Source organism: Pinus tabuliformis, chromosome J (genome assembly GCF_031772625.1).
Source record: "Pinus tabuliformis cultivar Carrire ecotype Pingquan chromosome J, CPIR1, whole genome shotgun sequence".
In the NCBI taxonomy this organism is placed as follows: Eukaryota; Viridiplantae; Streptophyta; class Pinopsida; order Pinales; family Pinaceae; genus Pinus; species Pinus tabuliformis.
This window is the reverse complement of record NC_142295.1, coordinates 1,025,592,113-1,025,607,650: the sequence shown is the minus strand read 5'-3', so window position 1 is coordinate 1,025,607,650 and position 15,538 is coordinate 1,025,592,113. Positions and strand designations below refer to the sequence as shown.

General features: G+C 41.2%; 1 protein-coding gene across 1 annotated transcript; it reads left to right on the top strand.

The window, feature by feature from the left end:
- The first annotated feature begins 633 nt into the window (after positions 1-633).
- Positions 634-5,828, top strand: LOC149230354 (uncharacterized). Its single transcript, XM_089381285.1, has 2 exons — positions 634-1,808; positions 1,952-5,828. The coding sequence occupies exons 1-2, from the start codon at positions 634-636 to the stop codon at positions 5,826-5,828; spliced, it is 5,052 nt and encodes a 1,683-aa protein (XP_089237411.1).
- Positions 5,829-15,538: the final 9,710 nt, after the last annotated feature.

Sequence of the window (15,538 nt, the reverse complement as noted above, 5' to 3'; positions counted from 1 at the left end):
AATTTTTTAATATTTTTCTTTTAAAAAGTATCTACATGTTTCCAACCATTATTCTCTAATCCAAATTAAAGGAAAGGAGTTCAAAATGTGTGAATTTGAAATGAGTAAAACTCATATTCAAATGATAATGATGTAAAGCAATCTCTTCAATACCTAATCAATTAATATAAATCTAGATTTATTTTAAAGTTGTCTTATATCTTTTTTACTCTAAAGTTGGTTTGTTTTCTTTTTTAATATAATGTTATCTTATATGACAATATCCCCCATGCTAATATATAGAGTGTCTCTCAATGCGATAATGTGTATCACGTGAGGAGTAAGTGGAATAGAAATGGGGTTCCCAGAGCACTGATCGGCCGTGCCTGAGAGCGATCGTCGAGCTGCCTCGGCCCCTGCAGGCCGCCCCCTGCGCGATCTGCTCCCCCAGCGGATTGAGCAGGCCATTCTTCTGATTTTCGACTCCATCTGCCGGTCAAAGAGACGCCTCTGCTAGATCCGATAGCAGATCCGGATTGCAGGACCTGGAGAGCGCAATCCGTGCGCGCCCCCAGCCCTGAGGGCGGATCCGATTGATCTTGTGGGGGTTTATGGAGATCTGGGCAGGATCTGACCTCAGCTAAACTTGAGATCATGGAGACTCTGGGCTCCCCCCAGGGTCCATCCGCTCCCTCATCCCTCTCACCATCGGAGGCCTTCATGCAGATTCTGGCAGGGCTGCCTAAGAAGAAAGCCCCTGAACCTTCGAAATTTGTGAAAAGATTGGAGGATATCCCTGCGATTTCCCTTCCGCCTGAAACCCCGATGCAAGTTGCTCTGTCGTTGTCCGATCGAGCCCTCGTTGGTCAGTTTACGGGGCTCTGGCCGTCCCCTAAAGCTACAGAGAGCTGGGTAACCAGAAACTGGGCGCCGTTGATCAGAGAAAGCGTCACCTCTTACTTCTTGGGGAGAGGATACTTCCTCTTCGAATTTACAGCAAAGGAGGACAAAGAACTGATCTTCCGAAACGGCCCCTATTTCATGGGTCCTCGGGGTCTGTATCTTAACAAATGGACCCCGGACTTCGATCCTGCAGTCGATGTCCCTAACGCAGTCCCTGTGTGGGTCAGACTCCCGCACCTCCTGGTCCATTGTTGGAATTGGGACTCTCTGCGGCATATTGGAAACGCTCTGGGGAAATTTATTGATCAAGCGAACAACAAGGATCAATACGACTGCGCCCGGATATGCGTAGAAGTAGATCTGGAGGTAGGGCTCCCTGAGGCCATCACGATAAAGGTTGGAAGCTGGACGCATCTGCAGAAGCTGGACTATGAGCAGTTGCCCTTCAAATGCCGGAAATGCCACGAGTATGGACATTTCGCCAGAGGCTGCCCAACCAACGCCGAGGCCGCACAGGGAAAAGATGATGGATGGAACCAAATCAAGCGCCACAAACCCAGGAAGACGAGAGGACCTAGTAGCAAAGGACAGCCATCTGTTCAAAATACTGCACCTCCCTCAGGGAATCGATTTGATCCGCTCATCTCTCAACAAGAGAAAACTCAGGATGCTGAGATCCAAAAGGAGACCGAGCCTACAGAGGAGACTGGGAAACAAAACCCCGATTCTTCAAGCAAAGGATCTCCTCCAGCCTCCAACAAAGACACAAATGAGGAAACTCCCAAAAGCAAGAAAGATGAAGACAATGAAGAAGAGCAGATCACAGATGACTCAGAAGAGGAAGGAGAAATAGGTGAGTCTCAAGCCTCGGTCAGAAGATCCACGAGAGGCCGGAAAACGGATAGAGAAAAAAGAGAGGAGGAAACGTATAAAGAAAAATTACAAGGCAGCCAGCCCACTCTGGAAAAATTGCTAGCCTCCAAACCCAGAATGCCGAAAAGCCAGCCCCATGGCTCCAAGGGAGCCCACCAAAAACACAAATAATGAAGATCATCTCCTGGAACTGCAGAGGTATGGGGAGCAAGGTCAAGGAAGAAGCCATACGTAGTCTGATAAGAACAGAGACCCCAGACATACTTCTCATCCAGGAGACGAAGCTGGAAGACTCTGTCTTCCGGCAAACAAGCAAGAAAATATGGTTCAAAAGTGAAGCAAGAGCAGTCTCCGCAAGGGGAGCCTCGGGAGGCATTGGTACTCTTTGGATTGAAAACAAATATGCAGTCATCACTGAAGCCAGCAACACTCATTGGTTGCTGTTGAAAATCCAGGATCTGAATACTAAAGAAACTCACTGCATCTTCAATGTCTACTCCCCAGTCAATGCTGGGGAAAAAAAAGCATGCTGGGATTCGATAAGACTTCAAGCAGACCTCATGAATCTGGAGAATATTATCATCGCCGAAGACCTCAATCTTACTCTCAGTTCGTCTGAAAAAAGAGGTGGTAGCGATGTTCGTGATCCAGCAAGAGAATGGGCGGAGGACCTCATGCAAGACTGGGACCTGATTGACATCAAACCCTCCTCCGGTAAGTACTCTTGGACCAACAAAAGAATAGGTCCGGGGCATATAGCAGCTAGATTAGACAGATTCTTCATGCAAAGCTCTTATTTATTGCTGGGAGTAGAACCAAGAATGTGCATTCTCCCCAACAGTATCTCGGATCATAAACCCATAAAGCTAGAATTACTTCCTCACCTTGACCTGGGTCCTATCCCCTTCAGATTCAGCCCAAACTGGATCAAGGAATCAGATTTCATGCAGCTTGTCAAGGATTGTTGGAATCAATCTATTACAGGATCCCCCTTCTTCATATGGGAAGAAAAGCTCAGAAGGGTTAAAAGAGCTCTAAAACATTGGGCCAAAACTCTACCCAAACCGGATACAGAAAGAAAAAATATCAAAGTAGCCCTTGCCAATCATCAATCTCATATGGAAGAGTCTCCAATCACCAAAGATCTGCTTGACCAAGAAGCCCATCTCCAACAGCACTATAATAAAGCCTGCCTTGCAGAAGAGGAATACTGGCGATTAAAATCTAGAAGCCTCTGGCTAAAATCAGGGGACAGAAATACAGCGTTTTTCCATAAGCAAGCGCAGAGCAGAAAATGTTATAACACCATTTCCGAGATCAAGGTGGACAGCGAAACATTCAAGGAGTTTTCAGACATAAAGAAGGCAGCCCACGCCCACTTCCTAAAGTTATATAGCGAAGAAAAGGTTCAGCACCATGCCTCAAATCTTTTAGAAACGATCCCAGCCAAAATTTCCCCAGGTATGAATGAAACCTTGGAGGCCAAAATAACCAAAGATGAAGTCAGAAAAGCAGTATATGACATGGATTCGGACAAGGCCCCTGGGCTGGATGGATTCACTGCCAGATTTCTTCAATCATGCTGGCCCATTATTGAAAAAGACCTGATTAAAATGATCCGAAAATCTCAGAACTCCCAAAAAATAGGTGGGAGCACAAACTCTGCCTTCTTAGCCCTCATTCCAAAGGAAAAAGGGGCCAGCAACTTCAGCAGATTTCGGCCGATCTCCCTATGCAACATTGGGTATAAACTAATCACAAAAGTCATAGCAAATCGTTTGAAGCATATAATCCCTAAAATAATCCCGGAGAATCAAGGCGGTTTCATCCAAGGGAGGCAGATAGTGGACAACTTCACCCTCGTCCAGGAGGCAATCCACTCAAGTCTCCACCGTAAAGAGCAAGGTATGATAATTAAACTTGATCTAGCAAATGCATTTGATCGTGTAAATCACAGTTTTTTGCTAGAAGTTATGAACAGGTTTGGGTTTGGATCAAACTTCATTAGCTGGATCCGGGCCTGCGTTTCGGATCCATGGATTGCCCCTCTTGTGAATGGAAGAGCCACAGACTTCTTTAAAGCTTCAAGAGGACTCAGGCAGGGGTGCCCTCTCTCCCCTCTGCTTTTTGTCATCCAAGCATCAGCTCTCAGTTTCCTCCTGGAAAAAAAAATGCAAGAACAAGAATTAATGGGACTGCGTATAGCAAGAGGAGTCAAGAACATCAACCACGCTTTGTTCGCGGACGACACCTTGCTTCTGGGCGCTGCCTCCCTCTCCACTGCCTCCAAATTCAAAGCTGTCCTGGAAGAATTCAGCATGGCCTCTGGCAGCGTTATCAATAAGAACAAGTCCCACATCTACAGTTGGAATACCCCGCCCAGACTTCTCACTGATATCTCCAGGTGTCTTGGATTCGCAGCCTCCGCTTCATGGACCTCTTTCAAATACCTGGGCCTACCGGTTGTACACAAAAAAACCTCCAGCAAAGATTGGCTTCCCCAGCTCGAAAAATTTCAAGCAAAAATTCAGGCCTGGGGCTTTACCTGGCTCAACTATGCTGGTAAGTTCGTTCTCATCAAATCAGTGCTCACTGGTCTCCCTATTTTTCAATTTGCAGGAATGCTTGCTCCTTCAATCATCCTAAAAAAAATGGACGAGCATATTCGGAGATTTTTCTGGAAAGGTGGAAAGCAGAATGAAAGAAAAATCCCCCTCATCAGCTGGGAAGTTATTTCTAAGCCTCTGTGGGAGGGAGGTCTTAACTTTAAAAATCTGGGCCATATGAATGTAGCAATGGCGGCAAAGGTCATCTGGAGAGTTGTCGCGCCCAATCTTGGTTGGGCTCAAACAGCTCTCAGGAAAAAATATCTCCGAGGCCCTCGCTCCAGCTGCTTATACCATGTAATTCGACTGCCAAATTCCCCTTTCCTAAAACTCTATGATAAGGCCGCCTCTCTGATAAAAAATTACTGCTATAGAATTCCGGGTAACGGCAAGAAAACAAAAATATGGTCTGACAGAATCCTATCCTCTGTCCCGATCAGCGACAGAGCGCATTTGGGCGAGCTCCGGGAGTGGATGGAAAGAAATAACTTAAACACGCTCTGGGATATCTCCGCTTGGAAAGGCAGTGAGTGGACCGGCTGGAAGTCTGTTGATTTGCCAGATCGCCTGGTCGCTGACTGGGTCACGCTGATCGATCTTCTCCACGGCCTTGCGCCCTTGAACAAGTATACACAGGATGCTATCGGCTGGGGAAATAAATCCAAAGGGTATACGGTGGCTGAAGGTTACGTTAAACACAGAGAGAGGCCGCACGTCCCCACCAACCCAGCGCCATGGCAAGCGATCTGGCGAATTCAGGCGTGGCCCAAAATAGACATGTTTGCGTGGATGCTGTGCCATGGCAGAATCCTTACCTTTGACCGTTTGCAGAAGCTGGGATTCAACGGTCCCTCCATATGTCACCTATGTAGCAATAGTGAAGAAACAGCTGCGCACATCTTCCTGGAGTGCAGATTTGCTAAACAGATTTGGAGCGCTCTGTTATATGTCTTGGATCCCTCCTTTCAACTACCGAATACAATGGCTGACCTCTTCGCTAGCTGGACTTCAAATTACCCAGGGCCTCCTCCTCAGAATCAGGTAATCAAATCAGCCTGGGCCATCCTCCCAAAGGTCATTTGCTGGCAGTTGTGGCTGGAACGCAACAGAAGAACCTTCAAAAATGACAGGCAGCACCAAAAAATTATTGAAGTAAAGATCAAGTGCCAATTAAAGGAATGTCTGTCCCAAATCAAAGATGATGCAAATCTCACCCATCAAGACAATGTTTGGGGCGCCTTCCTGGGATTACATTTCCTTCCAGCAATCAGAAAAGCACCTCCTCTCAAAGAATGGCAAATTAGGAAAACAGAAGCTGACTTCCAAGACTGGATTAAAACTCAATCAAGCTACTTCCTTTTCTTCGATGGAGCAGCTAAGGGCAACCCGGGCAGAGCAGGTGTTGGAGGGGTCATCCTAAATCCAACAGGAATAAAAATCCGCTCATATGCTTGGGGGTCAAGATGAAAGAAGGAAAAGAGTCATGGGAAGCCATTCCTTAACTTGCAGTCCGCCATGTTTTACTGCTTGATTCAAAAAAAAATTATCTGTATATCCAAGTGGGGGAAAATAGAGAATATAGAAACTAAAGATCTTGATGCTAAGGGGAAAATCTCAAGTAACATCAATAGCCACACTTTCATAAGTGAAACTTCTCAGGATCCAGGCATCCTTTTTGTACTCAGAAATTTGGCATTCAAGCTAGGAGGAATATAATCACAATATAACCGTTTCTGTCAAAAAAAAAAAAAAAATTGTATCACGTTTACAAATATGAAGATGGAGATGAAGTGGTGTATTATGTAAAATAAATGTCACATATAATATATCTATGTAAAATATTACATAAATAATGAAAATCACACTTACATGCTAAGATGGGAGTGGGGGGAGATATCATATAAAATATGATATGTTTTACATAATACCTCCCACCCACCATGGGGTAAGAATGGGGATCAAGAAAGGTATTAGGGGTGTGGGGAAGTATTATGTAAAACATTTTATATAATTTTTTACATACTACCTCCCCACCACTTTCACTATTATGTAAATTGTTTTACATAATACCTCTTCCCACCACCATCACAAGGGAAGCATTATGTAAAACATATTATGTTTTACATATGTGAGGGTGGGAGATTTTAGATATTAAGTGCCCCACCTTGACCCCACCAATATAACATGTCCACCATTATGTAATTTTTTTTTACATAATACCTTCCCCTACCCCCACTATGAAGGAGGTATTATATAAAGCATGTTATGTTTTACACATGCATTTTACATCATCTTCGACATACTACCTCTTCCCACCTTCCTTATTACGTGAACAATTTTACATAATATCTCTCCCACCCCCACAAGGAATGTCTTATGTAAAACATATTATATTTTACATATATGAGGGTGGGAGGTTTTACATATTACCTCCACCCACCATGACCCCCACCATCACAACATTCCCACCATTATTTAAAAAGTTGTACATAATACCTCCCCCCACCCCACTATGAGGGAGGTATTATGTAAAGCATATTATGTTTTACATATATTAAGGTGGGGGGAGATATTATGTTTTCAAGATATGAAAGTGAAGGTGGGGAGGTATTATGTTTTGCATATTACCTCTCCCCACTCCATATATGCTTTATGGGATTTTATTATGTAAAACAAAATAACTCCGTCCTCCATCACATACGTAAAAAAATAAAAATAAAAATAAAAATAAATAAAAATAATAATAAAATAATAAAATAAAATAATAAATAAATAAATAAAAATAGAAATAAATAAATAAATAAAAATAAAATAAAAAAAATTGTTTTACATAAAAGCTCTATCATGGTGGCATGGGGAACAATTTTATGTAAAACTTGTTATATAATAGTGGGCATGAGGAGGGGTAATATATCCTCCCCCACCCCCACCTTTATTTGTGATATTATATGTTTTATGTATTGCCTCGCTCCAACCCACCATTATGTAAAAACTTTTACATATTATCTTCTGCCAACCCCACCTACACCTTCATGTATGAAGATATGAGGATGGGGGTAGGTATTATGTAAAACCTTTTAAATAATGGTAGGGATGGGGATAGACAATATGTAAAACATAATATGCTTTATATAATATACCCCCCCCCCCCTCCACCCTCATATTGTGGAGTGGGATATGTTATCTAAAACATATTATGTTTTACTTATTACCCCCCACCCACACTTCCACCCTCATGTTGGGGGGAGGGACAAAGAGATTGATAGATATGAAGTGAAATAGCATGTGTGTTTAGGGGGTTGAGATAGATTGGAAAAGAAGGAGGGATGGAGGGAGATATAGATATATATGGGGTGGGAGAGGGAAGAATATTTATTTCACTAGATACATTGATTTCAGTGTAGACAGTGATTTCTAATCCAATTTGATTTCTTGCACTAGACGCATTGATTTTAGTGTAGATATTGATTTCTAATGATATTCGATTGCTTTCACTAGATGTATTAATTTCAATATACATGATTTCTAATCCTATTTGATTGCTTGCACTAAATGCATTGATTTCAATGTAGATGGTGATTTCTATTCCTATTTGATTCCTTGCACTAGATGCATTGAGTTCAGTGTAGATGGTGATTTCTAATCTTATTTGATTGCTTTCACTAAATGCATTGATTTCAATGTAGATGGTGATTTCTAATCCTATTTGATTGCTTGCACTAGATGCATTGATTTCACTGTAGATGCTGCTTTATAATCCTATTTTCTTACTTGCACTAGGTGCATTAATTTCAGTGTAGATGTTGGTTTATAATCCAATTTTCTTACGTGCACTAGATGAATTGATTTGAGTGTAAATGTTGATTTCTAATCTTATTTGATTGCTTTCATTAGATGCAGTGATTTTAGTGTAAATGTTGTTTTCTAATCTTATTTAATTGCTTGCATTAGATTCATTAATTTCAGTGTAAATGTTGATTTCTATTTTGACGTAATTGGATGTATGATGGTATATTAATTTTAAAGTGATTGGATTAACGTTGTGCATTGATTTCAGTGTAAGCACAAAAAATTATTGAAAATGTACATTGATTTTTGTGTTATAGTAATTCAACCTATTAATATTGGAGAGAATGAGAGACAAGGAATGATGTTTACTACAATAGATTGAACTAAAGATTTAAATGGTTTATGGTTTAACCTGTCCTTTTCATATAATCGACATGAAAATATGACAATCAATATGAAAAGATGACAAAATTAAAAAGGGTGACAATAAGAATAATAGAAGAAAATAGTTTTAGATTAACCACAATGAAGACTATTTGTAATTGACTATATTCTTATTATTCACATTTTCTATCATTCAACACTATTACATTGTCCCTTTACATTCAAAATTTATATTTCATCATTTTTCATCATTAAAGTTATTATCATCACAAATAACTTAGGCAACTAAGCAAATTTAAAATTAAAATATACAGATTAATCTGAGACATATTAGCATATTTAAAATGTGTTGAAAATAGCAACAAGAAATGCTAAATATAGAAGTGTTAAATTTAGTACTGCTATAAATAGCATTTCAGGATACCTTCCTATTTTAGTTAGTCCCTGAACTAAAATAGAGAAGTAAAAATTCGAATTTGATCTTAGCAACTGTTTGTAAAATAATTAATTAATTCACCATGAGCAAACTAGTTGAAGAAAAACAAACATGAAGTCTATGTGGAGACATGCAACAGTTTCTCCATTGATTGAGGAATTTATCCATCAGTTAAAGAGATAAGGATGAGTTGTAATTAGTTGACTCAATTAACTGAGTCAAGTCCAGTTAGATTAATTCAAACAGTTTGTTGAATTAATTGTGAGTTTAGTTAGTTAATGCATGCATGCATGTAACTGCTGCACTTCAGATAACTGAATATTCTCTCATAAATAACTCATGCATGTCAGTTCAGATAGAGACCCAGTTGAGATCAGATGGAGGGAGAGTGTACTATCAGTTGCAGGAATATTCCATTGTGAATATCCCTTGCATGTAGAAGGAATTCTCTCCTTGAGGATTGCGCAGTTACTTCTTCAGGTTTTGTGAGTGTGATGAGGTCAATTCACACATGTGGCATCACTAGACCCCAAGGAAAACTACGCAAGGAAATAGGAGGCTTGGAGGGCTTGAGGAGGACATATACTATGTCTATTCAGTCTGTGAGCTGTATTGTTTGATTGCAGAGAGAGAAGGATAGCTTGAGAGCTGATTCTTTTTGTAACTTGAACATATTTCCACTTGTATGATAATACAGAGATTGGGGTTTTAGGTTGAGGCTTTCCCCGAGTTATTTCTTCTGTGTTATGTGTGATTGATTTCTTATTCTCAGTTATATGTGTTCTCATTGATCTTGCTCATATTTGATTAAGCTTCCGCAAAGTTTGATGTAGAAGTAGATCTTGTATTTTGCTTTAGTATATTGCATAATCTGTTGATCTACAGTGGGAATTTCTACATGGTATCGGAGCAAAGGTGATCAAAGGAGAGAACTGTATACAAGAAGGGAGAAGTTCAAAGTTTGAGGTTCCTGAATATAGAAATCGAGTTCTTATCACATCTCAATTTCACCAATGGCGTTCAGCGGTTTAAGACTCAAGTATGCCCTTGATGGCAGCTCAAATTATATAGCCTGGAAGGATCGCATGGAAGCAATATTAGAGGAATGGTCTAGAGCACTTCATTAATCAAGAATTCCCCAAGCCGATTGATGCTCCTCAATTGGCGAAATGGAAGAAATGTGTGGCTAGAGCAAGGAGAATCCTTCTGGAGGGAGTTCGAGACCACATAGTCTCGAGTCTCCATGGGAAGGAGACACCATTTTCGATGTGGAAAACATTGAAAGATCTATATCAGAATAGCAACGATCAGAGGAAGCTGGCGCTGAAAGACAAGCTTCAGAAAATCAAGTGTGAAAAGGGTGACATGATCTCTACATATCTGAACAAGCTCACCACCTGCAGGGATGATCTTGGAAGTGTAGGGATCATGACCGTTGATGATGACATGGTGAGTCTTGCACTCCTCAGTCTTCCTAAGAGCTGGCATAGCTACCAAGACTCGGTTAATGGAAGAGAAAAACTGCCAGATTGGGAACGACTTTGGTCGGATCTGATGCAGGAGGAGATAAGAAGAAGCACTAGAGATGGATCCTCATTGAAGCAAGATGATGAGGAAAATCTAGCCTTAGCGACTAAGGCAAGGAAAGGGAAAGGGAAGGCATCCCATCCCAAATCTAGTTCTTCCAATGGTGGGAAGAAGTTTGACAAATCGAAAGTGCGATGCTTTCATTGTCATGAAGTGGGCCATTATGCTACGAATTGTCGAAAGAAGAAATACAATAAGGGTTCCTCGAAGGGATCTGATGGTGAGGCACTGGCCTCACAGTTTGAGTTGAATTTCTCTCTTATCGCATGCATGGTTTCATCCATGGTGGGATGTGTGTGGTACCTGGATAGTGGAGCTTCATTCCACATGTCAGGTGACAAGAATCTTTTCAATACCTTGGAGGAGAAGGATCTCCAAATGCGGATCGAGATGGGCAATGATGGAAAGTACCGTGCTTCAGGTTAAGGTATGGTTGTGTTTCAGAGGGAGCATGGAGATCCCCTCACCCTGACTGATGTAAAGCATGTACTAAGTCTAAAGAAGAATCTTGTGTCTATCACTATGCTAGAAGATAAAGGCTATGATGTAGTCTTTAGTAAAGGAAAGGTATTCCTGAGGCATATCGGTACTGGACAGACCAAGCGAATTGGGATTCGAGTAAAGAATCTCTACAAGCTGGAGGTAGATGACTGTGCTGCATTGAGTTCCAAAGCTGAGATGGTGTAGAGCCAAGATGTTGGCGAGCTATGGCATAGAAGACTAGGCCACTTGCACCATGGAGCCCTGAAGATCATGCAGCAGATTTCTACCGGACTTCCCAAGGGAAAACTGGAGTAGACGAATACATGCAAAGGTTGTACCTTGGGTAAGTATGCGAAATCTTCCTTTCCAGATCGAGACAATAGAGCTGGAGCAATCCTGGAGCGAGTTCACTCAGATTCTTGTGGACCTTTCTTTACAACCTCCACCGCTAAACAAAGCTACTATGTTATTTTTATTGATGATTTTTCTCGTAGATGCTGGATCTATTTTATGCAAAAGAAGGATCAGACCTTCTTGAGGTTTTGTGAGTTTAAAGCCTTGGCAGAGAAAGAATCTGGAAAGAAAATAAAAGCCTTGCGTAGCAACAATGGTGGAGAGTATGTCTCCCAACAGTTTAAAGACTTCTGCGTTGTAGAAGGGATTAAACGGGAATTGACAACACCCCATAACCCACAGCAGAATGGGGTGGTCGATAGGAAGAACAATTAGATTGTGGGAGCAGCTCGAGTGATGTTGCATGATGAGAGCCTACCACTGCATTTGTGGGCTGAGGCATGCAATACAGCAGTATACTTGCAGAACAGAAGCTTGCACCGTATACTGGGAATGAAGACACCTACTGAGGCCTTTTCTAGGAAGCAACCAAATGTGAGTCATTTTTGAATCTTTGGATCATCTGTTTATTGTCATGTGACCAAAGATGCCCGGAAGAAGCTAGATCCAACTGCTGAGTTGGGAATACTTGTGGGGTACATGCATACACCCCACAACTATTGGGTGTACCTGCCTACCAGTCAGAGGACAATGGTACGCAAGGATCTGAAGTTCGACGAGTAGAAAGCCATGTGATTATCACTTGAGAGGGAGCTCAAGTTGCATGCAGAGGAGGAACTTTTAGTTCCTAAGGAGGAGGAGCCTCAGATTGATGCGGAGCAGCCGCATGCAAAGGATCCCGGAGTGGAGAAATCCACTCATGCTGAGACTTCCAGAGATGGGCGAAAATTCTCAAGGGAAGCTGACAGGTTGATTCTAGATGCACGGGAGAATGTGGGACAGCCATCTTCTCAGCACAGACAGAGGAGGTCGCCCGAGCGGTACACTGGGTACATGGCCCTGGTTGGGGAGTGTGTAGGTACCAAACCTTCTTCATTCGAGGAGGCATTGTAGCAACCAGTCTGGGTTGATGCAATGGTAAAGGAGTACGACTCTATCATTCGGAATAGTGTGTGGGATGTTGTCCCAAGACCTTAGGGCAAGTCAGTGGTGAGTTCCAGATGGATTTTTTTATGAAACCAGCTCAAGAAAAGATAGAAAAGATAGATCAATGCCTTAGAATTCAGCCTCTTCAAGGGGGCAACCTCCTTTACATTACATAAATGAACAATTCTTGGATGATTCAAATGACAAAACCTCCTTTCTATATATAGGAGTCTAAGGAGTCACAATATAATCCAGCCGACCTAACAATAATAATATAAAGCCACAAAAATAACAATAGAGGGATTCTATGGGGCACAGTAATAACAATATGGGGCAATAGGGGCACAACAATATTAATAAGGGGTATAACTACAATAGTAATGGGGTAATCACTAGTATTATAGGGACCCAACATGCCCCTCTCCTTCAAAAAAGTGTTGTCCTCAACGCTTGAGTAGTTCTGGATACTTCTGCATAAAATTCTCATCCTCCCATGTGGAATCTTCAGCGGATAAGTTCTTCCACTTGATAAGATACTCTGAAATTGATCGATTTCGTAGCTGTCGAGTTCTTGTTTCTGTGACTGCTTCCGGTTCCAATATAATTTTTCCTTCCTCGTCAAGTTCTGGCAATATTGTTTGAACTGGGAGCTTGTCGCCTATAACCTTCTTTAAACATGAAACATGGAAAACTGGGTGCAATCGAGAAGCTGCAGGAAGCTCCAATTTGTATGCCATAGTACCAATCTTTTGCAACACCTTGTACGGACCATAATACTTTGGTGATAATTTATTATCCTTCTTAGCTTGCTTGAGGGACATTTTCTTATATGGTTGTAGCCGTAGGAATACCCAATCACCTACATCAAAACTTCTTTCACTGCGATGTTGATCTGCCTGTTGTTTCATTCTATTTTGTGCCAACACGAGGTTATCCTTTAAGAGTTGGAGGACTTGTTGTTGATGTTCGATGTGATGTTCCACTGCCTGAACCTTAGAATTTTCTCTTAAATATGATGTGATGGATGGTGGTTGATACCCATAAAGTGCCATAAATGGGGTCATTTTTGTTGCTGTATGGAAGGAAGTGTTATACCACCATTCAGCCAGAGGCAACCATTTGACCCATTGTGTCTGTTTATCAGATACAAAGCAACGAAGATATCCTTCCAAACATTTGTTTACTATCTCAGTTTGCCCATCAGATTGAGGATGATAAGATGAGCTATGAGCTAACTGAGTACCAAGACAAGAAAATAATTCTGTCCAAAAATTTCCAGTGAAAATGGGATCTCTGTCACTTACAATAATCTTTGGGTTTCCATGTAGCTTTTGAATTGTTTCCATAAATGCAGTAGAAACTGTACTGGCTTTAAATGGATGTGATAATGCACAAAAGTGTGCATACTTGGTAAGTCTGTCAACTACCACCATGATGACACTCTTTCCCTCAGACTTGGGTAAACCTGTGATAAAATCCATTGAAACCTCCTCCCAACGTTGGCTTGGAATGGATAAAGGTTGTAATAGACCCGGTGTCTTAATTGTTTCAACTTTATTTTGTTGGCAAACCAAACATTCCGCCACAAACTTTTGAATATCTGATTTAAGGCCATCCCAAAAAAATTCCTTCTTAACCCTGTGGTAAGTTTTTAAAAATCCTGAGTGCCCTCCTAAGGGAGAAGTGTGCAATTCCATAAGAATCTTTTGTTTTAGCTGGGAATTCTTACAGAGGTATAAGCGATCTTTGTACCATAACGAATCATTTTGCCAGCTAAATGTATCAGACGTACTGGAATCTTGTTGTAACTTTCGAATAAGTGCCCACACTTCTTCGTCATTCTTCCATTCCTCCCTTGCTTCGTTTATCCAATCTGGTTGGATAATAGAAATGGCACACAACAATGCTTCCACATCCTCATCCTTTCTTGAGAGTGCATCTGCCACCACATTTTGCTTCCCTTTTTTGTAGATGATTTCAAAGTCATAACCCAACATCTTTGTGACCCACTTTTGTTGCTCTTCAGAGGATAATCTTTGTTCTAAAAAGTATTTAAGGCTATCATGATCCGTTTTTACCTTGAAGTGTCTTCCCATTAGGTAGGGTCGCCATTTCTTAAGTGCATGGAGTATTGCCAACATTTCCTTCTCATAAATAGCTTTGCTTAAAAACTTTCCCTTGATTGGACGACTTTCAAAAGCAATGGGTCTTTCATCTTGCATTAGAACAGCACCAATTCCATTTCCTGAAGCATCACATTCCACAATAAAGGTTTTTGTGAAGTCCGGTGTAGCTAAGACCGGTGCTTGGCACATTGCCTCTTTAAGATGTTCAAAGGCCTTTGTTGCTTCCGGAGTCCATGAAAATGAATCTTTCTTCAATAATGTTGTTAGAGGTGCTGCTATTCTCCCATAATTCTTAACAAACTTGCGATAATACCCTGTCAACCCAAGAAATCCTCGCAGATGCTTTATGGATGTGGGGATTTTCCATTCCTTAATGGCTTTAATTTTGCTAGGGTCTACCTTAACTCCTTCATGAGATACAATATGACCCAAATATTCCACCTCCTGGACTCCAAAGAAACATTTGGATCTTTTTGCATATAATTGTTTCTCCTCCAATAGTTGTAGCACCTTGTCAACATGTTCAACATGATCCTTCCAAGACTTGTTGTAGATTAGTATATCATCAAAAAATACTAACACAAATTTTCTAAGGAATGGTTTGAAAATTGAATTCATCAAACCTTGAAATGTTGAAGGTGCATTGGTAAGGCCAAAAGGCATGACCAAAAATTCATAATGACCCTCATGAGTTCTAAATGTTGTTTTCGGAATGTCTTCAATCTTCATTCTGATTTGATGATATCCTGAACGAAGATCCAACTTGGTGAAGTAAATTGATCCATGCAATTCATCCAGTAATTCATCAATGACAGGAATGGGGAACTTATCTTTAATAGTGAGCTTGTTGAGCTCCCTATAATCCGGACACATGCGCCATGATCCATCCTTCTTGTGCACCAATACTACTGGAGCAGAGAAAGAACTTTGAC